This window comes from Oncorhynchus mykiss, chromosome 18, assembly GCF_057628025.1.
Source record: "Oncorhynchus mykiss isolate SJ-2025 chromosome 18, ASM5762802v1, whole genome shotgun sequence".
Taxonomy (NCBI): Eukaryota; Metazoa; Chordata; class Actinopteri; order Salmoniformes; family Salmonidae; genus Oncorhynchus; species Oncorhynchus mykiss.
Genome location: NC_143039.1, coordinates 30,699,993 through 30,725,948, shown reverse-complemented (window position 1 = coordinate 30,725,948; position 25,956 = coordinate 30,699,993). Strand labels below are relative to the sequence as shown.

General features: G+C 44.1%; 1 protein-coding gene across 6 annotated transcripts in view; it reads left to right on the top strand.

The window, feature by feature from the left end:
• Positions 1 to 25,956, top strand: part of LOC110495841 (nck-associated protein 5) — a 171,294-nt gene that overhangs the window by 79,758 nt on the left and 65,580 nt on the right. For 5 of the 6 annotated variants that reach the window (XR_016488369.1, XR_016488370.1, XM_036952280.2 and 2 more), the window contains one exon: positions 15,130 to 15,263. Coding sequence is in view for 4 of the 6 variants with exons in the window: in XM_036952280.2 (XP_036808175.2) it covers positions 15,130 to 15,263 (134 nt within the window). In the remaining 2 variants the exon portion in view is untranslated. Of the gene's footprint in view, positions 1 to 9,555; positions 9,673 to 15,129; positions 15,264 to 25,956 lie in introns of those variants that run through there. The other variant, XM_090208114.1, reaches the window with a different exon arrangement.

Below are 25,956 nucleotides of genomic sequence, written 5' to 3'. Positions count from 1 at the left end.
CGTGTGCCATAAATATTGATGTTCAACTCGGTCAAATGCCTTTTCCTGATCAATTGAAATTAGACCAGCATCCAACCCAATAGCCCTAGAGACGTCCAAAAAATCACGAATCAGAGAAATGTTATCCCCTATCTGCCTGCCAGGAACACAGTAGGACTGATCCGTATGTATGATTTGCCCCATCACCTCCCTCAGCCTGTTGGACAAAGCCTTTGACAATATCTTATAATCAGTACACAATAAAGCCACCGGCCTCCAGTTCTTCACCTCCCTCGGGTCACCCTTTTTGGGCAGTAGGGTGAGGACAGCCCTTCTGCAGCTTATTGGTAGTAACCCTCCGGTTAAACTATCATTAGCTACTTCTAACCAATCCTCTCCCAACATAGCCCAAAAAGACTTAAAAAAGTCAACGGGAAGCCCATCAATGCCTGGTGCCCTTCCATTTTCCATGCCATTTAATGCAGTGTATAAATCCTGCAAAGACAATGGTTGCTCAAGCTCAACCTGAGCTTCTGCAGGCACCTTTGGGAGCCCATCAAAGAACTGCTGTGTCACTGTTTTGTCCTCTTTGTACTCACACTTGTAGAGCTCAGCATAGAACTCTACTGCCCTCTTTCTAATTTCACTAGGGCTAGTGAGCTCTTGTCCAACAGCTGATTTGAGACAATGAATAATTTTTCTTTGTCCATTCTTTTTCTCTAAACCAAAGAAAAATTTGGATGAGGCATCCATTTCAGATATGCCCTGAAATTTACTTCTCACCAGTGCCCCCTGTGCTCTGATACCCAGCAGATCTGCCAATGCAGCTTTTCTCCTCTTGAGGGCCTGAGTATGGCCTCGATCTCCTGTGGTCTCAACCAACGTCATGAGTTCCACTATTTCAATCTCTAGGGCTTTCATTGATCTGGTGATATCCTTGGTGACATTCCTCGTGTATCGATTACAAAATTGTTGAATCTGGATTTTTCCTATATCCCACCATTGTTGAAGGGATACAAAACTGGCCTTTTGAGCCCTCCACCTCTCCCAAAAAATACTGAAACATTTCCTGAAGTGAGCATCACTCAATAAAGTTATATTAAAATGCCAATATGCGCTTTTAGGTTTTACATCGTTAATGAACACCACCTCTGTTATTAAACAATGATCAGAAAATCCCACTGGAGTTATCACACTTGATTTACAGACCTGAGATTGATGCTCAAAAACATAAAACCTATCTAACCTGGCCATAGAGATGATGTTCTCTCTCACATGCGCCCAGGTGTACTGCCTTGTTCCTTCATGTTGACTCCGCCAAATATCACACAGTTCATTTGTTACAATAAGGCGTTTTAAAAACGTCCTTGAGGCTATATGAGGTTCTTGGTGATTTCTATCTAAATCGCTAACTGTGCAGTTAAAATCCCCAGCAATAAACAAATAATCTTCTTTGTTACATTTCTCAATGGTATTTGATAATGTCTCTAAAAAACATACCCTCTCAACTGTCACCACTGGGGCATATACATTTATCAGACACATATTGATATTTTCATACCTTGCTCTAACTTTTAATAACCTCCCCTCAACTACCTCTTCAACCTCGTATGACAAAGGCAAAAACCCTTTTGAGAACAAGATAACCACACCCCCACTTTTTGAGTTTTTATGACTACACACCACTGTCCCCCCCCACTCCTGTTGCCACATAACTTCATTTTCCAAATTACTATGCGTTTCTTGCAGAAAAATTATGTCACTTCCCTTTCCCCTCATTAACTCATACACCATGGCTCTTTTTTTAACATCTCTTGCCCCATTTACGTTTAAAGAAGAGATCTTAAAACTGCTCATGGATAAGAAAAAAAAACAGAGGAAGATACAGCCACCACATCTCTTTACAAAGTTAAAACTGCAACTGAACTCTTTCATTTTCTTTAGAATTTACATCACTTATTACTCTCGTGACCACTTTCTTGAGTCTAGCAATTTCAGGGCTTTTCAAACCTCCCCCTGTAATTTTTGACATCAGAAACTTTGCTGATTCAATAAACAATTCACGTTCAGGGAAAAAATCAGTTACATTGTAATCCTGCATATATTTCTTCCCTTTTGTCAACTTCAGAAATTGACGTATCTTCTCGATCCCATACCTCCCTTCCACCCCATCTATCTCACTATATTGTTGTGACGCGTCAGATGACTCACTCTCGCTATCCTCCCCAGAAGAAAACCCCATCTCTACAACCTGTTCATCTTCACCTGATTTATCCATCTCTACCTTTCTCTTAGAATTAGACCCTTCACCACCCCTTAAATTCTTCCTTTTACTCCTCGGTATTTTGAAAACATCCACTTCCTTTTCCGTTATTTCAATCTCCTCTTGACCTTCAATTTCATTTTCCAGCACCACCTCAGCGACGGCAGTCGCAATCTCACCTACTGTTTCCCCTCCCTCTTTGTTCTGATCTACCACAATTGCCCCCGTATCCACAATGCCTTCCTCTCCTACTTTTCCAACCACATCTGCCCACCTTCTCTCTTCCCCTACACCTGTAGTATTTTCATCCCTTCGCTGTGGTACGTTAGTTGCACCCGCACTAAAGCTACTACCAGGCTCAGCGCGTTCATTCTCGGGACAATTACGCACCAAATGCCCCTCTCTTACACATCAAAAACATTTCATTGATTCAGTAGATGCATAGAAGACATAATCAAATCCATCAATCTTAAAACTAAACGCTAAATTCAGTTCATCTCCTTCCTTTTTTAAAATCATATGCACTTGTCTCCTATGAGACACGACATGTTTCAACAACGGAGATTTGCATCCAAAAAGAACCTTCTTTATTGTAGATACGATTTGACCATGGCGAGATAACTCTCGCTCTAACACTTCATCTCTAACAAATGGTGGCACGTTAGAAAGCATAACTTTCTTCGCAGGATTCATAAGCGGAAATACCGGCGTCTGTGTTTCCCGCAACACAACACCCCTCTCAACTATCTTATTCACCTTTTCAATTGAACTAAGAATATCACTACAGCGCTATTCATCCTTGAGGCTGATTTGATGCTATCATACCCAATGATAGCACCCACAGCCAAGCTACATTCTTCCACTGAACACCCAGCCGCAGCAGTTTTTCAAACTCTACATTTCCGCGAGTGGCCATTGCAACCAGCCCCACCCGCTGGTTGTGCCCTCGCGAAAAAACAACCTCAAAGATCCCACCACCCCTATACGTGCTTAGTGATAGTTAAACAATATACCCTTAAAACAAATAAACTAATCAATATATATATATGTACATACCAAAACCCAATAGAGTGAAAAGAAATTCCATTCGCTCACGCAAACACTCTGCTTGACGACTCACTCCCAGCATGCACTCCGACGAGAGAGAGAGAGAGAGAGAGAGAGAGAGAGAGAGAGAGAGAGAGAGAGAGAGAGAGAGAGAGAGAGAGAGAGAGAGAGAGAGAGAGAGAGAGAGAGAGAGAGAGAGAGAGAGAGAGAGAGAGAGAGAGAGAGAGAGAGAGAGAGAGAGATCGCTAGGTGCTGCTGCTGCTTTGGTTGTGCTGGCTGTACATTAAAGGGCCATTTTAAAACGCTGGCTGAGATTATGACCACTGGAAACGGCTGTCTAAACAACGTGGGGAAAATAAACGCTGCACTTTGTGTGAAACACCCTGGTAGCACCATGGTATCACAGCTTAATAGACCCATCATAAAGGGTAGATGCGTACAGCTTTCTTTGACACATACATCCACGCACGTGCAAGTCTACACACACAAACCACTTTATTTTCTCCTTCCTTGATTACTGCATGCGATTCGCACACGCTTGAATGGAACTCTAGCGAAAAATGTTCTCATCAACATCAACATTCTAGGCATTTCAACAGTCCCATTTACTCCAAAGGATCCAAATGCACCAGTGGTAATTCATGGGGAAAATGCAAGGTACCGTTACAGATCTGAGTCTTTAAAAGAGATCAGGACAAACATACAGAGCAGTAGGCCAAATGGATAATAAACAAAATGCCTATGCATTCTAGCTATAAGCTAGAATGGGGGAAAAGAAAGAACGGGATAGCCTAGTGAGTTGAAGTCCTAGAAATAGCATTACTTATTTTCTAGAAAGGTGCTAGTATAATAGCATATTTTCATTCTGTAGTATTTTCCTTGTATTTCTATGGTTGACGTCTGTGTGGAGACAGCATGGAGATACCTTTGACAGCTGTTTGGAGGACCTTTGACACTGGTGAGAGACTGGGGACCGAGGGGACCGCTGGGGACTCAGGTGCTGTCTCTACAGATTGGGGCTTATCAGACATGTGCAGGGAGAGAGGGATCCCAGTGATGGCTGTCACCGCTCGTCACCCATCTCAATGTGTGAAACCACTATGGGGACCTTCACTGGGATCCCTCTCTCCCATAGTGGTTTCACACATTGAGATGGTTGACGAGCAGTCACAGCCAGGCCTACAGAGCCAGCAGTCTCTGGACGGTGCACATGTGCTGTTGGGTGGTATGTGTGTGTGCTTACGTTTCTGTGTGTAAACTCAGCAAAAAAAGAAGCGTCCTCTCACTGCCAACTGCGTTTATTTTCAGCAAACTTTATTTGTATGAACATAAGATTCAACAACTGAGACATAAACTGAACAAGTTCCATAGACACGTGACTAACAGAAATTGAATAATGTGTCCCTGAACAAAGGGGGGGTCAAAATCAAAAGGAACAGTCAGTATCTGGTGTGGCCACCAGCTGAATTAAGTACTGCAGTGCATCTCTTGCTCATGGACTGCAGATTTGCCAGTTATTGCTGTGAGATGTTACCCCACTCTTCCACCAAGGCACCTGCAAGTTCCCGGACATTTCTGGGGGGAATTGCCCTAGCCCCATTCCCCGATCCAACAGGCCCAGACGTGCTCAATAGGATTGAGATCTGGACTCTTCGCTGGCCATGGCAGAACACTGACATTCCTGTTTTGCAGGAAATCATGCACAGAGCGAGACTTATGGCTGGTGGCATTGTCATGCTGCAGGGTCATGTCAGGATGAGCCTGCAGGAAGGGTACCACATGAGGGAGGAGGATGTTGCCTGCAATGACAACAAGCTCAGTCCGATGATGCTGTGACACACCGCCCCAGACCATGATGGACCCTCCACCTCCAAATCGATCCCGCTCCAGAGTACAGGCCTCGGTGTAAAGCTCATTCCATTGACGATAAACGCGAATCCTACCATCACCCTTGGTGAGACAAAACCGTGACTCGTCAGTGTAGAGCACTTTTTGCCAGTCCTGTCTGGTCCAGCGATGGTGGGTTTATGCCCATAGGCAACGTTGTTTCCGGTGATGTCTGGCAGGTGCCTTAGAACAGGCCTTTAAGACCTCAGTCTAGCCTTTCTCAGCCTATTCGCTGACAGTCTGAGCACTGATGGAGGGATTATGCATTCCTGGTGTAACTTGGGCAGTTGCTGTTGCCATCCTGTACCTGTCCTGCAGGTGTGATGTTCGGATGTACCGATCCTGTGCAGGTGTTGTTACACGTGGTCTGCCACTGCGAGGACAATCAGCTGTCCATCCTGTCTCCCTGTCTTAGGCGTCTCACAGTACGGACATTGCAATTTATTGCCCTGGCCACATCTGCAGTCCTCATGCCTCCTCGCAGCGTGCCTAAAGGCACGTTCACACAGATGAGCAGGGAGCCTGAGCATCTTTATTTTGGTGTTTTTCAGAGTCAGTAGAAAGGCCTCTTTAGTGTCCTAAGTTTTCATAACTGTGACCTTAATTGCCTACCGTCTGTAAGCTGTTAGTGTCTTAACGACCGTTCCACAGGTGCATGTTCATTAATTGTTTATGGTTCATTGAAAAAGCATGGGAAACAGTGTTTAAGCCCTTTACAATGAAGATCTGTGAAGTTATTTTGGATTTTTATGAATTATCTTTGCAAGACAGAGTCCTGAAAAGGGGACATTTCTTTTATTTCTGAGTTTGTGTTTGTATGTGTGTGTACGTGCGTGTGTGTTTGTTTTATGTTTCTGTGTGTTTGTGTGTGTGTGCCTGTCTTTCTTTGTGTCTGTCTTTCTCCCTCTCTCTTTTTATTTCCATCTCTTTCTCTTTTTGTGTGTGGATGGACAGGGTGTGGGTCCCTTGGCATGATAAATGGGCCATTTAAACGGTTTACCATATCCCGGGGTGTGTGTATGCTGTATATCTGCAGTTGTTGCCTGCATGAGAGCAATTGCCAGGCTCTAATGTAATGGTTGGCCCTGCATGATAATTGAATTTATGGACTCCCCAGGGATCTGTAGGGCAGTGATTTCTAGGGAATAGCATGAGGTTTGGTTTACGCCATCCTCTGTATTTCAAAGATAAGTATTATTTTCGCCAATGGCCATGTTTAAGAATATAATCATATTTTATACTGCAATTTAAATATGGATATTATGGTAATTGTTACCTGCTCAATGTTCCAAGGGCCGAGCTACTACTAAGAACCTGCCAGAAATGAAATTGTTATTTAGTAAATTAATTATTTCAATGCAATTGGGCTAAAAGAGTAAAGGCACTTCGGGCTAAAAGAGTAAAGGCACTTCGGGCTTAAAGAGTAAAGGCACTTCAGGCAAAAGTGCTACACGACATGCTACTTTTTAAAGCATTTTGTTGTTGTTGTCATAATAGAAGGTATTCTGCATTGTAGTGAACACAGCCTACAGTTTGCCAGTCAGACAAATCCCCTTGTTACACTTCTTCTAGCAGAATCCAGGCTGGTCAATATACTGCCAGCCTGGCAGGCAGGCAGACAGGCAGACAGTCAGACAGTAAACTGCATGTATTATTGATGAAGGAGGAGGAAACTGCACAGTGTTTTGTGTCCCTGATGTTTGTGTTGCAGTACTGGGCCAAGGAGATTCAGCGAGAGCCTCCCAGCCTCAAACTGAGGTGCACAGTGTAATGAAGAGATTATTGAGTGAGAGAGGGACACACACACACACACACACACACACACACACACACACACACACACACACACACACACACACACACATTCACTAATAACATTGCACAGACTGCATCTTGTGCACAATGTGGCATTGCACAGACTGCAGCTGGTGCACAATGTGGTCTTGAGAGACGCAGTTGTCTCTAATTAATTTAAAATCTCCTCCGGATCATGGAGGGGTATCAGGGGGTTACGGAAGGTCTCGTAATTCACTACTCAGAACCCTGCCTGTCTGTCCCTTATGAATAAATGACAATGCTGTAGAATTACACAGCCATGCCAGGACTGTGTCTAGTGCAACTGGGTTACTATGACATGGAGTAATCAAGCCCAGTTACATATGCTGTATAATATGACAGAGACATGCTTTGAAGTTATGATTATGATAATACCATATGTATATATTTCCCTAATGATAGATTGTATGCGTACACCCAGCTCCAAATCCCATGCCTTGTTTCACAGGGGTTGGGTTAAATGCGGAAGACACATTTCGGTTGAATTGCATTCAGTTGTGCAACTGACTAGGCAGTCCAATGTTTCACTTTTCACTGAACAATGCCGTAGTAATATTTGGATGAAATCACTAGCCTTGCTTATTTCCCCACCGTGACCTTCCCAGGTAATAGCATGATAATCCCATTGAGTTCAAAGTTAATCCTGAATACCCAGCTACAATCCCTAGGCAGAGCCACTCGCTAAACCTTGACGAGTCAGCAGAATCATGAAGCATCTCATCTGGCAGATTATATGACTGAGTATTAGTAGAACATTATTATAAATGTTCCAGGATCAGTTTTTCCTTTTAGATCACAATCGATAAGATTATATGGACAAGTAGGACTTGATCCTAGACCAGCACTCCTTACTCTTGAGACACTTTGTGAATATGGGCTTTGACAGTTTTCTTAGGAAGAGAAGGCCATCTACAGGACAGAGAGGGGAGAACATCAGTGAAGACAGTCTACTACCGTGCAAGCTAATCATAATCAGAGGTATCTCCTTTTTTAGTCCCTCGAGATGTCAGGGTAAATGTCGCTTTAGAAAGAATGCTTATGCTAGCTTTTCTACTGATTGCCTGATCAGTTTTTCTCACATCGAGTTGATCCTCCTTTTGAAAAGACTGAATGTAGTCTAGCCTAGCTGCAGCTAAATGTCAGTGGTTGGTTTTTAGCTCGTTAAGAGTATGCTTTCAATTATCAGGCTTGCTATCACTGGGCAAGGCCAATTGCCAAACGCATATAAAGTCTGTCGACAGCAAATACTTCAGCTGTGAAATACTGTAACGTCTCGCTCGGATTTTCTGGCAACGTACAGATATCTTAAAGTTGTATTTAACGGATCTGGGCCTTGTTAAATGGCAGAAATTATACATTGAGCAAAAGCAGAAGACTGCTTTTAATGTAAGGTATGCTGTTACACGTGTGTTGTTATTGAAGCTCTTGGCAAGGCTTAGTATGAAGACGTAGGGGCACCCGTTCCAAATGGCACCCTATTCCCTATGTAGTGCACTACTTTTGACCACGGTCCCTAGGGAGATTATCGAGTAGTATGTAGGGAATAGGGTGCCGTTTGGGGTTGAGACAATATTATTTTTTTAATCGCATGGTTGTTGTGCCTGGGGTGTTTTGTAAGTAGGTGTGGTTAACAAAAGGCAGGGGCAATGGACAATTGTGGGAACGCAGGACAAATCACTGAACAGGGTCATTTGCAGTTGTGTTTGAGGCAAATTTGACCTTTGTATATGGAGGTGATATTCACATACAGTAAACATTTTTAGGCAATTAGTGTGGGTGTTTGAACAATTGGTCGAAACATTTTTGATGTAAAGTAATTTAAATTGCAATAAGTCCAGTACAATTTACCTTTCATTTTCTGATTTGAGATTTGTGTTTGTTTTTTGAACTGTGCCTGTGTTTAAAACTGTTTATGTTAGAGTTGGCTCATTTTATGATAGAAAACGCATCCCCTTTGAAAGAGAAAAGGTCTAGTTTCCAAAAAGGTCACTAAACTTTCAAAAACGATTACTTCAACTCATATTCAGTTGTTCAACTCCGGGTCTAACTAGTCGTAGTATTGGAACTCGTTTTGGGTTTGGTCCCGGTTGCAGCTAGGTCCAGCTCTAACTTGGCACCAGCCCTGCGACTGTGGGTTTATGTTCCTGTAGCAGCGTGTTATTTACGGCAGCCATTATGTGTGATGGAGAGGCTCCCTGGTGCGCCACATAGTAGCCCTGGGTTGACGGTCTTGTTGAAGAACTGGGGGTGGTTCCAGTTGTGAATAGGGTTTAATGTGGTCTGCTCAACTGCTTCAGCGAATTAAAACCGTTGTTGGGAAGAATTTGGGCCAAGTCACAGAGTTAGAGTGAAACATGGTTATTTATTGGACGGCTTCAACTCTAACACACTGGGCTCACAACTGAAGGAGCCAAGAGGTTTCCCCCCCTTTGGGAAAAAACGGTTTTGTCATTGTTTTGTATTTCATTTATTATATATTTTTGGTTGTCTGGAAATGGCCCTGGTTGTGGTGTTGCAGTAGCGTGGGACACTTTTTCCATTCAGTGTTACTTTGTCTTTCTCTTTTAGAGATGACATTTTGTTCATTGTAGTCGTTTAGAGGACACTCTTATCCAGAGCAACTTACATGTATCTTAAGACAACCATATATCTCAGTCATAGTAAGTACATTTTTACTCAATAAAGCAGCTATTAGCAAAGTCAGTGCTAGTGGGGGGGAGTGAAGTGCGAGTCTTAGGCACCCTTGGGGAAGGAAGTGGTACAAGGAGGGGTGCTGTGGGATTATTTAAGATACTCTTTGAAGAAGTAGAGTTTCAAATGTAGTGTCAAGGAGTAGGGTAATAGTGACTATATGCAGGGTATAGGGGTTTATTTGGTATTCACACTAACCGTTAGTAGTGTCTAGGGGTAGGGTATAGGGGTTGATTTGGTATTCACTCTTACCATTAGCAGTGTCTAGGGGTAGGGTATAGGGGTTGATTTGGTATTCACTCTTACCATTAGTAGTGTCTAGGGGTAGGGTATAGAGGTTGATTTGGTATTCACACTAACTATTAGTAGTGTCTAGGGGTAGGGTATAGGGGTTGATTTGGTATTCACACTAACTATTAGTAGTGTCTAGGGGTAGGGTATAGAGGTTGATTTGGTATTCACACTAACTATTAGTAGTGTCTAGGGGTAGGGTATAGGGGTTGATTTGGTATTCACACTAACCATTAGTTGTGTCTAGGGGTAGGGTATAGGGGTTGATTTCGTATTCACACTAACCATTAGTAGTGTCTAGGGGTAGGGTATAGGGGTTAATTTGGTATTCACTCTTACCATTAGTAGTGTCTAGGGGTAGGGTATAGGGGTTGATTTGGTATTCACTCTTACCATTAGTAGTGTCTAGGGGTAGGGTATAGGGGTTGATTTGGTATTCACTCTTACCATTAGTAGTGTCTAGGGGTAGGGTATAGAGGTTGATTTGGTATTCACACTAACTATTAGTAGTGTCTAGGGGTAGGGTATAGGGGTTGATTTGGTATTCACACTAACTATTAGTAGTGTCTAGGGGTAGGGTATAGAGGTTGATTTGGTATTCACACTAACTATTAGTAGTGTCTAGGGGTAGGGTATAGGGGTTGATTTGGTATTCACACTAACCATTAGTTGTGTCTAGGGGTAGGGTATAGAGGTTGATTTGGTATTCACACTAACTATTAGTAGTGTCTAGGGGTAGGGTATAGAGGTTGATTTGGTATTCACACTAACTATTAGTAGTGTCTAGGGGTAGGGTATAGGGGTTGATTTGGTATTCACTCTTACCATTAGTAGTGTCTAGGGGTAGGGTATAGGGGTTGATTTGGTATTCACACTAACCATTAGTTGTGTCTAGGGGTAGGGTATAGAGGTTGATTTGGTATTCACACTAACTATTAGTAGTGTCTAGGGGTAGGGTATAGGGGTTGATTTGGTATTCACACTAACCATTAGTAGTGTCTAGGGGTAGGGTATAGAGGTTGATTTGGTATTCACTCTTACCATTAGTAGTGTCTAGGGGTAGGGTATAGGGGTTGATTTTATATACAGTTATATAGGTAGTTTGATTTGAGAGTAATTAAGAGTTGTTATATTAAGGCCTACATAGTATATACAGAGGTTTGAAATGTGTCATTCATGCGGTAAGGGCCCTGGTTTGTGCTACGGTTAAGCTCCTTGGTTCCTCTCCTGTATGCTGCGTGAGCTAGTGTGTTGTTCGATAGCCACTAGATGGCCCTGCAGTACTTGTCTTGTGAAAGTGTCCATCTTGGTTACCATGCAACGGACAACCGAATGAAGAAGATCTTGGTAGTGTTGCATATTTCAGAAATAACATAATGATGACGATTAAAGAAGTTTGTTCATTATTACTTTTTCAAATGAACTCATGTTTTATGTGTGATAGCCACGAAAGGTAAATATTTTATACCTGTATATTTTTTTAACAGAGGTGAAGGAAAGGCCATACTTTGTTTGCTCTAAGGCTCTATTCCTCATGGAGTGTTGAACTAGTTGATATTGGACAAGGTTATTCACTCAATTACAGTGACTCAGCACTTTAAATTTAATGGCCTACCAATGTATTTATTATTAAGCACCTTTTAGTCTTTCTATTCAGATGCCGTCACTAACGGACCTTGTTCAGGACAACAGTACAGAGAACAGAAGGACGTCAGGAGATGGGAGGCATGTTTTTATAAGATGTCTGGATAGTGAGACGTCTGCATAGTGAGACATCCACATAGTGAGACGTCCGTATAGTGAGACGTCCGGATAGTGAGACATCCACATAGTGAGACATCCACATAGTGGGACGTCCGTATAGTCAGACGTCTGCATAGTGAGACATCCACATAGTGAGACGTCCGTATAGTGAGACGTCCGTATAGTGAGACGTCCATATAGTGAGACGCCCGTATAGTGGGACGTCCATATAGTGAGACGTCCATATAGTGAGACGCCCGTATAGTGAGACGTCCATATAGTGAGACGCCCGTATAGTGGGACGTCCATATAGTGAGACGCCCGTATAGTGAGACGTCCACATAGTGAGACGTCCGTATAGTGAGACGCCCGTATAGTGGGACGTCCATATAGTGAGACGCCCGTATAGTGAGACGTCCATATAGTGAGACGTCCATATAGTGAGACGTCCGTATAGTGAGACGCCTGTATAGTGGGACGTCCATATAGTGAGACGCCCGTATAGTGGGACGTCCATATAGTGAGACGCCCGTATAGTGAGACGTCCATATAGTGAGACGTCCGTATAGTGAGACGCCTGTATAGTGGGACGTCCATATAGTGAGACGCCCGTATAGTGGGACGTCCATATAGTGAGACGCCCGTATAGTGAGACGTCCGTATAGTGAGACGTCCATATAGTGAGACGTCCATATAGTGAGACGCCCGTATAGTGGGACGTCCGTATAGTGAGACGCCCGTATAGTGGGACGTCCATATAGTGAGACGCCCTCACAGTGAGACGTCCATATAGTGAGACGTCTGTATAGTGAGACATCCGGACAGTGAGACATCCGGACAGTGAGACGTCCATATAGTGAGACGTCCGTATAGCGAGACATCTGTATAGCGAGACGTCCGCATAGTGAGACGTCCGCATAGTGAGACGTCCGCATAGTGAGACGTCCGCATAGTGAGACATCCGCATAGTGAGACGTCCGCACAGTGAGACATCTGTATAGTGAGACTTCCACACAGTGAGACGTCCGCACAGTGAGACGTCTGTATAGTGAGACGTCCACACAGTGAGACGTCCGCATAGTGAGACGTCCGCACAGTGAGACGTCCGCAAAGTGAGATGTCCGTATAGTGAGACGTCCGCATAGTGAGACGTCCACACAGTGAGACGTCCGCATAGTGAGACGTCCGCACAGTGAGACGTCCGCAAAGTGAGATGTCCGTATAGTGAGACGTCCGTATAGTGAGACGTCCGTATAGTGAGACGTCCGCATAGTGAGACGTCCGCATCGTGAGACGTCCGCATAGTGAGACGTCCGTATAGTGAGACGTCCGTATAGTGAGACGTCCGTATAGTGAGACGTCCGTATAGTGAGACGTATGTACGTACAGTGAGACGTACGTACATGATGAAATGTGCATTTCACCCTCTATTGTAAGACAGCCACAGTCGCCTACCCATGGCCTTGGTGGCTATTTGCTGTGTAGCGTTTGGACCAGTAACCGAAAAGTTGCTGGTTAGAATCCCTGAGCCAACAAGGTGGAAAGAAATCTACCATTCTGCCCTTGAGCAAGGCAGTTAACCCCCAACAACAAAAGCTCAAGGCGCCGATGATGTCAATTTTAAGGCTGCCCCCCGCACCTCTCTGAGTCAGAGGGGTTGGGTTAAATGCGGAAGACACATTTTGGTTGAATGCATTCAGCTGTGCATCTGACTAGGTATCCCCTTTTCTTTCCTTCCTTTCGAGGCATCCCCTATAACCTTCACTGTGAATGAGATATATCATGGAATGTCCATGAAACATGCTATAAAGAACGGTTATCAGTATCTGCATTATTCCAGGCACGATTTTCCTTTGCTATGATCACCGCCCCTAATATTGTACTGTATGTTAGAGTGTTCAAGTGAAGAGGAAATTCAGCAACTCTTGGCGGACATGAGGAGGATATGTCCAATTTCCTCTTCACTTCAGTTTGCTCCTCGATTCATGCACATTAGTTGGAGAGCGAGGTAGTGGCAGTGGTCCTTTCACTTTGTATCGTTATTGTTTTCAACACAGTGTCAAGGCCTCTCCTTTGCCAAAAGATAACAACCCTATCTTTTGGCAAGTAGCGTATTACACCCTCGACAGAGGGAGATGGTTGAGTGGTTAAACCTACTGTACAGCTAAGAGGCTTACCCAGCATGCAGTGATCAATAGTTACATCTGTCACTTCCTGTAACTCATTTGGCCACGTGGAGACAGATTATAGGGAAGTTGGTGCACTAATTATCTCCACATCATGTTTTGAGTTGTACAGTGTCTTCAAGTGGAAACCCCAAACTCAACCAGCTTGTGGACGTTTAGATGTAAAGCAGGCGGTGTTTGGCCCCACACAACTTTACCACAGAACCCCAACGTTATCTTTGACTTGAAACCTCTTCCTTGAGACAGGACGGCAGGACGGCAGACAGGACGGCAGGCCAGGCCGCACGGCCTTTGAAGTGTAGAATCTGAAGTGTAGAATCTGAACCGAGGGCTGTTTTTTCTCTCTGGAGGAGCAACTTCTGAGGCTTCGGGACATAGTGCGTGTTCCAATTAGGATCATAGAAAAGAAAATGGAAGTTCAGAAGCTTTTCTACTTTTCGAGACTCTATAGCGAACGTTGATCATCTTTCAGCAGTGAGCCTGCAGTGGACTCTTTCAAAACCATGTTTAGGACAGACAAATCCAGCGTTAGTGCAGTTGTTTTCCACTGTGATTCTGGCAGCAGGGTTTAAGCGAGTGTACAAAACATTAGGAACACCTGCTCTTTCCATGACATAGACTGCCCAGGATAATCCAGTTGAAAGCTATGATCCCTTATTGATGTCACTTGCTAAATCCACTTCAGTAGGTGTAGGTGAAGGAGAGGAGACAAGTTAAAGAAGGATTTTTAAGCCTTGATACAATTGAGACATAGATTGTGTATCAGGGTTCAAGATGTAACTTATTACCACAGCTGCAATATGATTGCTGGTTGCCTTACAATTGTACACTTGAATCAACATCTTTGTTTTATTACAGTTAAGGGTGCTGCATTACACTGGGTGTCCATTTTGTGCCATGGCAACTGGGATGGCTTTAGGAGCTCTAGTTAGAGCTCTAGTTACATGGTATGGTTCTCCTGAACTGTAAAATTACAAATGCACTGCTGAAATAGATGTTGTGAGATAAATGTTATGACATAGATATTATGACATAGATATTATGACATAGATATTATGAAATGGATATTATGAAAAATATATTTGTGACATGTAGATACTCAGACTTTAGTCTATGTTGCTGGTGGCTTTTCTATCTCTCTACCTGTGTTGGCTGGTAACAACACATATTAAAACCAGCAGCTAACCTGACTCCTTTCCCCCACAGCGACAAAAGCTGATTCATGTGCTAGAGGAAGAACGACGCCTGCGATTGGACAGTGAGAAGCGGCTTCGGGAGGTGACGGACGAGTCGGAGCTGGGCCGAGCGCAGATGGTTTCACTACAGCAACACTTCTCCAGGTAACACGCAGCCCCTATGCACGCACGCGCACACACAAACAGTCCTGCGCAGCTAACCTTGTGGGGCCATGCAAATCAGTCCCATTCAAAATCCAATTTTCCCTAACCCCTAAACCTAACCTTAACCCTAACCTGTACCCTTACCTTAACCTTAACCCTAACCCAAAAACCTAACCATAACCATAACCCTAAACCAAACCCTAGTACCTAACCCTAACCCAATACCTAATTCTAACCCCAACACTATTCTAACATTAACCCTAAACCCCTTAGAAATAGCATTTGACCTGGTGGGGATTTTTCCGTTTACTATTCTTGTGGGTACTTCTGGTCTGCACACGCACCACGCGCACACGCACACGCGCACACGCACACGCACACACGCACACACACACACACACACACACACACACACACACACACACCGCCCCATGCACCATGACAACAGACCAGTAGGCTCCACCAGCTTACTGTACCACAGTAGCATGACACAGGTCAGACACAACCTATATACTGTAGGCCTATACATTCTGTGCATGCTACCATCAGATTGCACTACTGTACCCATTGACGTGATGCCAAAGACTTTAATGCAACAGACTTTGCCGCAGGTTTCAAACTAGGAGCCAATTTTAATTTACACCCCCCAAAATTACACTGTCTTTGGTTCATTAGCCATCTCTGTTTTAAATATTTTGTGCCGAGAAATCTTTATTGCAGTCCATCTCTCCTCGTACCTTTCTCCACTTCATTGGAGAATATAGACCTATCTCTTGGTGTATTACTTCATCAGTCAACCTTGACTGTATTGAAATACCTTTTTTTTTTTTTTATCTCTCCAACATTTAAAATGAAGTAAGGATGAAGTCTTTGTCAGTTCTCTGACCGTGAAGAATGACTACTGCTTCCAGACTCCATTTCCTCTTTACTATATGGTCATTTCCTTCTTGCTACAGGCTCATTGAGGTGTGACAGTATGTGAAAGAATTCACTACTCAGCACCACTCAGCTCGGAACTGATGTCATAATTAGGAGATAGTCATTCAATGCACTGCCTTTCGAGAATAACCCGTGGATTTTTAGAATGAGCGCTTATCTTCCCATTTTAAATTGGGTGAGGAAAATCTGTCATATTAAAATAGTCTGACTTTGTAACTGAAGTTAGTTGTCTGGAGTTAGTTGCGCACAATGACCTCTAAATGTGGTGGGTCATTGTTGTCATGTAGTGTTTAACTATGGGGTTAGTCCAGCTATGGTACAAGTCCAGCTATGGTACAAGTCCAGCTATGGTACAAGTCCAGCTATGGTATTAGTGTTTCTTCTCTAAGTTTTGCAGGTAGCCTAGTGGTTAGAGCGTTGGACTAGTAACCGAAAGGTTGCAAAATCGAATCCCCGAACTGACAAGTTAAAAATCTGTCGTTCTGCCCCTGAACAAGGCAGTTAATTAACCCACCGTTCCTAGGCTGTCATTGAAAATAAGAATTTGTTCTTAACTGACTTGCCTAGTTAAATAAAGGTAAAAAAATAAATATATGAAACTAAATGAGTATTGTAAGAAATCTGATGTTCTTAAGACCGCAAACTGCTCTCCAAGGGGTGTTTGTGGGCTAGTGGTTCCTGTCGCTGCCCTTGGTCAAGGCGTCTGGAGTTCAAGCATCCCCCAAAATCGCAACAATGATGTCAGAAGTGGGATTCGAACCCATGCCTCCAAGGAATGTCAGATGTGTTACAGTGTAGTGGTTACTACGGCAACTCACCCGCTTCACTCAACCGCATTCACAACAGCCTTGATGGCTAACACACTGCAATGCACATCAATTAAACGTTAATTCACTTAGAACCCAATAATTCTATATGGTGTCAAACTTAATGGACTAGAAGTTGTTAAACAATCATCATGAGACATTGTCATTCCAGCCCACAAGCTCAACATACCCATGCCCCACAACTCCGCATCATGTTCAGTCTTGGCTGTGGCATCCTGTCACCACATATCTATATGCGTATCCATCAACATATTCATTCTGTCGCAGAATTACTTTATCCATGTGGGTGTTCAGTATGGATTAGATTTTGCAGTCAGCACAGACAACACAGTCAGCTCAGACTTGCTATTGTGTGTCTGTATAGTAGCTAGCTGCCCCCCCCCCCCCCCCCCATATGGAATAATGCCTGAGGAATCGGCCACAGATCATTCAACACAGAGATCTAATAAAAGTCAGTGAGCGGCGGAGACATCGTATTTTGTTTACATAAGTGCCTGTCGCCAGTCTTTGTCCCTATTCATATCGCCCTTCCCTGACTGCCTCAGTTATGGCTGCCATCAGTCTGATCCCCAATCAGTGTCTGACTCAACCAGCCATAGCCTTATTATGTGTTCTGTCACATCATCCAGAGTCTAGGCTGACCTCAGATCTGTTTATGTTCTGGGCTATCGCTGGCGTGGACCAATGAATCAGCTGATAGCGTTAGCATAACGACGCCCGATGTCCCAGAGCCCGAATAAGCGAGGCAGGCTAGACTGGGTGTGCATGTATGTGTGTAGGGGGAAAATATATTAGGCTTATCTGTGATTGGGTCCTGCTCTAGTCCCTTTGTGACAGATGCTTCCGTCGCCGGGCGGTTGCCTCTCTCCAGACGGATTGTTCTTATTGGCTGTGACTCCTGTGGATGACTGCATGCCTCCTCGGCCCCTAGACTGTGGAAGAACAATGTAGACGGGGACTCCATTATGTCCTTATAATGCTCAGCGAAAAGAGACTTTCCCAAAACACTGAACACTATAGGAGATGAAGTGCTTGGCATTGCTCAACTGGTATAATTCTCCCTGTATTGCTCATTGTCAGTGGTGGTGGATGGCAGTAATTTCAACAGGCATTGCTAGAAATGTGTTTCTTTGTCATTGTTTTGCTCTTGTTTCTGTACCTTTCAGTACCTATTAAAGGAGGTTTCCCTGCAGTGACAGGACATAGAGGAGATAAACGGGTTTAGAGAGACTCAGTGTCTTGTTGAATACATAATGTTTGTTTTTGTATTTTGGAGTGTCTGGCTGCGTCGGGGTGTGTGTGTGTGTGTGTGTGTGTGTGTGTGTGTTTTGCATGTGTACCCGGCCTCTCATTGGATTATCATGTTTACATGAGAGCCAGTAATGTGTGGCGGTGGTCGTAGTGGCAGATGGGACATCTGTGTGGTCACTTTAATTATGAGCTTACCAGCCAGCAAACCAGTCAGTCAGCAGACTGCTCACACTGTCTTCAGCCTGAACCTTTGACCCACTTGATAATGCCAGCTCTGCACTCGTAAGTCACTGACACACACACACACACACTGTGTGTAGTGCTTAGTTCAGGATGATTGAGCATTTTGTGCCATCCAAAAGGGGCATTTCATTACTATATTGTTACCTGAATTATTACTTGCAATCCCACTAAAATCTGATTCTCCAGTGAAATATCCTTCCATTGTACCTGTTTCTTTGGTTGTCAAGGATAGAACCTATGTGTCCTGCATACATCTAGGCAACACATATCCTACGTCCCAAATGGCACCCTATTCCCTACATAATGCACTCATTTTGACTAGAGCCCAATGGTTCGTGCTTGAAAGTAGTGAACTATCTTGGGAATATGGTGCCATTTGGGATGTAGGACCTACGTGCCCTGCATACAGCTAGGCAACACATTCTACGTCCCAAATGGCACCCTCTTCCCTACATAATGCACTACTTTTGACTAGAGCCCTATGGTCCCTGCTTGAAAGTAGTGAACTATATAGGGAATATGGTGCAATTTGGGATGCAGACATAGCCTACCATTCATTTCTCATCAGAAGAGGATAGCCTCATCCCATGAATGTGTACTCATAGATAATATCCAGGAATTATGGAGGTTGACATCTAATCTCTTAGGGTGTTTTCACACTTGGCCTCTTTGAGACAATTTTTGCAGATGTATTTTTTGTGCAGTGTGAACACTCCAAAGGAAATCAGACCCCTCAAAAGTGCCCCTGAAGCAAACCCGAACTGAGACAGTCTCGAGAGGTGGTCTGAGGTTGGTTCTCTTGAATTCCACTGGCCGGTTCCCTTTTTTTGGGCAGTGTGAACACAAACCTCCCCGGGTTCGCTTCTCATTATTCCGGCACCACACACTAGACTACTGCAACACCGTTTCCTCTGACACATCCCCTCACAAAGAGAGAAGATGATGACGTGTAGGTACGTAAGAAAGAAAAAGTGCTGTTTTTGGTTATTGATTAGCGATGCACAGACATTACAACATTTGTTTGGAGTTTTGTACTGACATGATGTGCTGAGATTTTTTTTTGCAATATGTTGTATAAAGGCTAAGAGCCTTGTAAACTGTTATTCGATTATGGGGTTTGAATAGTGTAGGAAGGCAACAACATATTTTTTTTGTGATTCAATGCTAGCTCTTAAAGGGGCATTGGGTGTACAATTTTCAATTACAGCATGATTTCATCTGCAGTTATTATTCTGCTATTTATTCTGTTATCAATAATACACTGCTCAAAAAAATAAAGGGAACACTAAAATAACACATCCTAGATCTGAATGAATGAAATATTCTTATTAAATACTTTTTTCTTTACATGGTTGAATGTGCTGACAACAAAATCACACAAAAATTATCAATGGAAATCAAATTTATCAACCCATGGAGGTCTGGATTTGGAGTCACACTCAAAATTAAAGTGGAAAACCACACTACAGGCTGATCCAACTTTGATGTAATGTCCTAAAAACAAGTCAAAATGAGGCTCAGTAGTGTGTGTGGCCTCCATGTGCCTGTATGACCTCCCTACAACGCCTGGGCATGCTCCTGATGAGGTGGCGGATGGTCTCCTGAGGGATCTCCTCCCAGACCTGGACTAAAGCATCCGCCATCTCCTGGACAGTCTGTGGTGCAACGTGGCGTTGGTGGATGGAGCGAGACATGATGTCCCAGATGTGCTCAATTGGATTCAGGTCTGGGGAACGGGCAGGCCAGTCCATAGCATCAATGCCTTCCTCTTGCAGGAACTGCTGACACACTCCAGCCACATGAGATCTAGCATTGTCTTGCTTTAGGAGGAACCCAGGGCCAACCGCACCAGCATCTGGTCTCACAAGGGGTCTGAGGATCTCATCTCGGTACCTAATGGCAGTCAGGCTACCTCTGGCGAGCACATGGAGGCTGTGCGGCCCCTCAAAGAAATGCCACCCCACATCATGACTGATGCTGGAGGATGTTGCAGGCAGCAGAACGTTCTCCTCGGCGTCTCCAGACTCTGTCACATCTGTCACATGTGCTCAGTGGGAACCTGCTTTCATCTGTGAAGAGCACAGGGTGCCAGTGGCGAATTTGCCAATCATGGTGTTCTCTGGCAAATGCCAAACGTCCTGCACGGTGTTGGGCTGTAAGCACAACCCCCACCTGTGGACGTCGGGCCCTCATACCACCCTCATGGAGTCTGTTTCTGACCATTTGAGCAGACACATGCACATTTGTGGCCTGCTGGAGGTAATTTTGCAGGGCTCTGGCAGTGCTCTTCCTGCTCCTCCTTGCACAAAGGCGGAGGTAGCGGTCCTGCTGCTGGGTTGTTGCCCTCCTACGGCCTCCTCCATGTCTCCTGATGTACTGGCCTGTCTCCTGGTAGCGCCTCCATGCTCTGGACACTACGCTGACATACACAGCAAACCTTCTTGCCACAGCTCGCATTGATGTGCCATCCTGGATGAGCTGCACTACCTGAGCCACTTGTGTGGGTTGTAGACTCTGTCTCATGCTACCACTAGAGTGAAAGCACCACCAGCATTCAAAAGTGACCAAAACATCAGCCAGGAAGCATAGGAAATGAGAAGTGGTCTGTGGTTATCACCTGCAGAACCACTACTTTATTGGGGGTGTCTTGCTAATTGCCTATAATTTCCACCTGTTGTCTATTCCATTTGCACAACAGCATGTGAAATTTATTGTCAATCAGTGTTGCTTCCTAAGTGGACAGTTTGATTTCACAGAAGTGTGAGTGACATTGTGTTGTTTAAGTGTTCCCTTTATTTTTTTGAGCAGTGTATATTCATGTAAATATTATCTTCTGATCATTATTATTATGCCTCATATATTAAATAAATGCAGTCTATTTGCTTCCAAAATGTGAGTAGGTATATCTAGCTGTCTGATAACATGTTCGGATGGAATGGCTTCTCCAGCACTTTGTTAAAACCCAGAATGCATTAGGTGAATGTTGGAAAAAAATACGAGTTCCTTTCTAAACACAACAATGTGAATTCAAAGACGACTCGGGCCACAAAATAGGTGAAGTGAATTGGCAAAAGAGTTGAGTCCTCATTCAAAGGCAAGGGCAGTGGGAATAGAGAGAGAACTAAGATCTTTTGCAATTTTTTTTTACCCCAGAGTTCACTTTAAAGAGGATTGAGATAGGTTCTTTTAAAGAGGGCTATATGTGAAAACCGCCTTAAATAGACTGGCAAAAAATGTATTTGAGTATCTTTAATGAAGTCACATTGAATGATGAAAGTGCATTGAAATAAGGTTAGAATAGAACCTCTAACTTTCAGTCATGAAACATCTTATAAAGGACCACTCCAAATAGGATGAAGATAAAATACCACAAACACATATCAATATTTTGGTAAAACCTTCATAGCCTGCAGGAATAATGCTTTATAAAAATGTTATGAGCCTTCATTGGCCTGTCTTAAAGGGCTGTCTATTTGTAACAGAACCATATTTTTTCAGTCGAACTTCCTTTAACATAACATGACACCATTTTTTGTGAAGTTATTCGAGTCTGTTTTAGTTTTGCCTTTGCACAGCCTGGTCTCATAGACTAGACGTAACATAGTAAATGTACATTTGGGTTGCTCAAATTAGTATGATATGTTATGTTTGGTATGGTTACTTGAAACAAAAACGCAAGTAGGGTGGTTAGTCAAGGTGGATGGACAGGCGTATAATGCAACGTCTAGCAACCCAAATGTGAATGTCTAGTAAACCAAAAGTCTCGAGTGCGAATCTAATCATGGACAACTTTAGCATTTGATCTAATTTCCAACTACTTGCTACTTTGCAGCTATTTTGCATGTTAGCTAACCCTTCCCCTAACCTTCACCCTAACCCCTAACCTATCTAACATTAGCCATCTAGTTAGAATATGAAATATATTATTTGTTTAGCAAATTTGTAAATATAAAATATGAATAGTAATTCGTAACATATCATACAAAATGGGTGATGGACATCCACAAATTAATACATACCGTATGAAACGTAACATATCATACTAAATGAAGTGTCACAGATTTACCTACAGAATAATACGAAATGCTCTGAGACCAGGTTGCTTTCCCATCTTCTGTTTTGGAAGACCAAGGTGTTCTGTGATGATATGAGAGAGTTATGTTAATGAGCTCCTTGTTAGATCTGTAGCACCTCGCTGTCTCCCTCCTTCCTTCTCTCTGATCAGGGAATAGAGAAAACACACACATCAGAGAATGCCTAAGAGTGAAGCCAGACGAACCCCAGGGAAGCACAGCTTCTTACTAGCCCCAGCGGGGATGTGTGTTTGCTTCCTGATGTGCCTCGGTGCTTTCTTTTCGGGAGGTGAATGTAAGGGCAGGAACCTGATCAAAACAATCGTTCAGTAGTCGGTCGTCTGGCTTTCTTCTCCATTTTGTACACAAAAAGACGTCATAGTCTCGGTTCCCAGTTTTGTGTTTTCCTTTGTGTTCATGTCTGTCCTTAGATCAGCAGGTCTGCATTCCTTAAGGGACTGGTCACTCACACACTCGAACCCCACCAACACACACACACACACACACACACACACCCTCCCCCATCCCCTATCCAGCTGAGCATTAAAGGGGAGGAGACCCCAGCAGGAAGGTCACATGGTCAGCCCCTGACTTGGGTCAGCCCTCAGGGAGCTAGCTTCTAGATTGGTCGTCATTAAAACTCAGGGATTAGTAGAAGACTTAGAGCCCACACAGCCCACCCTGTAGGCTATTTACACACACACATTGGCCAGACACTGTAGAAAGAGGACAGAGGACAACGGGAGACCAACTAACAGGAGCCCTCTCAACTTCTCGAGGGCTGAAGTTTGACCAGTTAGTAGGACAGGAGCAGAGTTACATAGACAAGTTGCGGAAGATGGAGGTGAAAGAAGGTGGCTGTATGGACTTCACTAGAAGTTGACCAGACTGGACTGGATTTTAAGGAGAGCCTGAGTCACATCACCCTCAGCTGTCTAGCCCTCCTCCACCCCTCCCTCCTCCCTACAGTCAGACAGGATGTCCTGTGGACAGGCAGAGATCGGGGGACCCGGGGGCCACTGGGGCCCCCCATCAAAAGTTTCCACTTAGGGTTTGGCCTGAAGATGAGGGAAACAGTTTTCAGGTAATGAAAGATCCGGGCTCGTTCTGCTTCTCACTGTCTCTATTTGTCTTCAACACTTGTCTACTGTACTCTGGAATACTCGGTGGCATGCTGGAGAACTCTTAAACCTGCATACTAAAGCCTATGTGTTGTGTATAAGGTCATGGCCACCTGCAATAATATGCTGGCTAATCAGATGCCTAACTCCAAGATACTGACCTATGCTCTCCTTCTTGACTTTCAATCAGTTTTGCCTCCACAAGTTGTATTCCTTGTCAGGATATGGGAGACATATGGACTACAGGCTTGTGAGTATTAATAACAGCAGATGATGACTCTTGGTCTAGATTTACAACTCTGTGGAGTATTCTGTCTGCACGCTACTGATGGGGGGGGGGGGGGGGGGGGGGGGCAGGATGATGCAAACTGGCAGAAATGAGTGGATGGACGTTCAAGTCCAGACGTGTTGTTTTGAGAATCATGCTTGGTTTCAGACTGCTGAAGCTGGCCCCCACTATTACCACGGTCTGAGAGGGGAAGGGAGGAGAGGAGAGAGACCATAGGGTCAGGCTATACAAACAATACAGACCATGGTCATGTGCTTACCTCGTTAGTGCGTTAGCGTGTTCCGGGCCACAGTTGTACCGGCGAGTTATCGCCCGGCCACAGCTAGCTAGCTAACACACACATTCCCCTGATTCCCAGTGAGCTCGGTGATTGTGTCTGTGTGCACTCATGTTCAGAGATCAATGCCCTTTTAGGCTAATCAAACACCCAATACCAGCCCCAAAGTGTTTCATTTGAAGCATTTCAAACAGGGCCCCTCGGTCTGAGCAGCTGCGGAGTTGATTTGTGGCGCTGGTCCACACCCCGCACATCTGGTGGTGTCTTGAGGAAAAAAACGTCTCATTTGATATTCTTTGAAGCTACTTTGCTGTTCCACTCACAGCCATAAGACCTTGCTGTTCCACTCACAGCCATCAGACTTTGCTGTTCCACTCACAGCCATCAGACTTTGCTGTTCCACTCACAGCCGTCAGACTTTGCTGTTCCACTCCCAGCCATCAGACGTTGCTGTTCCACTCACAGCCGTCAGACTTTGCTGTTCCACTCACAGCCATCAGACGTTGCTGTTCCACTCACAGCCATCAGACTTTGCTGTTCCACTCACAGCCATCAGATGTTGCTGTTCCATTCACAGCCATCAGACTTTGCTGTTCCACTCACAGCCATCAGATGTTGCTGTTCCATTCACAGCAATCAGACTTTGCTGTTCCACTCACAGCCATCAGATGTTGTTGTTCCATTCACAGCAATCAGACTTTGCTGTTCCATTCACAGCCATCAGACTTTGCTGTTCCACTCACAGCCGTCAGACACATTAGCGATGGATTGGAGACGGTTAGACTGATAATAAGTGTCAGTTCTATATTTAAACCACCCACATTATTAGAGGGTTTGTTTGTTTATGATTTTATATTTCTCTGTCCCCACCCTCCCTTGTGCCGCAATTAACCGAGTTACAGGAGTTCCAAAGTAGTCAGGGAATTGGAATGATTGAGTTTATTTAGGGGGATTAGGGGAAGTTTTGAAATGTTATTTAATTTCAGAGGCTGATCAACTTGGAGAGGTTATTCAGATGAAACAGTCTGTCTATCATTACTGTATAGTGGTGACAGAGTCGTTATTGGGAGGGGAGATCACTGATCAAAAATATACTTATTAGCACTGTGTAATCTATGTCTGTAACCAAGACCTGATACACACACTCTACTTTAATCTGCACTCTTAAATCACTGACACGCGTGCACACACACACACACACACACACACTAATTCACTTCCGCTACGGATTAACCATGTTGGTTATGATGATATTTTACAGGCATACTAAACGAGGTCAGATTACAAGCCTGTGTGAAAGTAGGGCATCCGTTGGGTCACACATGATCAAGGCTTTCCTGTCTTGCCACTATTCAAAGGGCTGCCGTTGGGTAGGATGCAGACCAGCAGACTGCCCGTGGCACAGTGACATGGAATATGCAGTGACCTTATGGAAGTTGTATGGATCTGGTGGCGGTGGCACTCGTCAAGCAGGCAGGCAGGCAGGCAGGCAGGCAGGCAGGCAGGCGCTGTCTATGGCGTAATATGAACACCTGTCAACACATGATCAGGCACGTAGACTGATACACATGGTCAATGCATAGAGACACTTGTGCCTTAATAGCCGCTACTAAAGTCATTTATTTTGAGGGTTGAGCCAGTGAGGTTTCTTTCTCCTCTATAGCCGTTGCTAT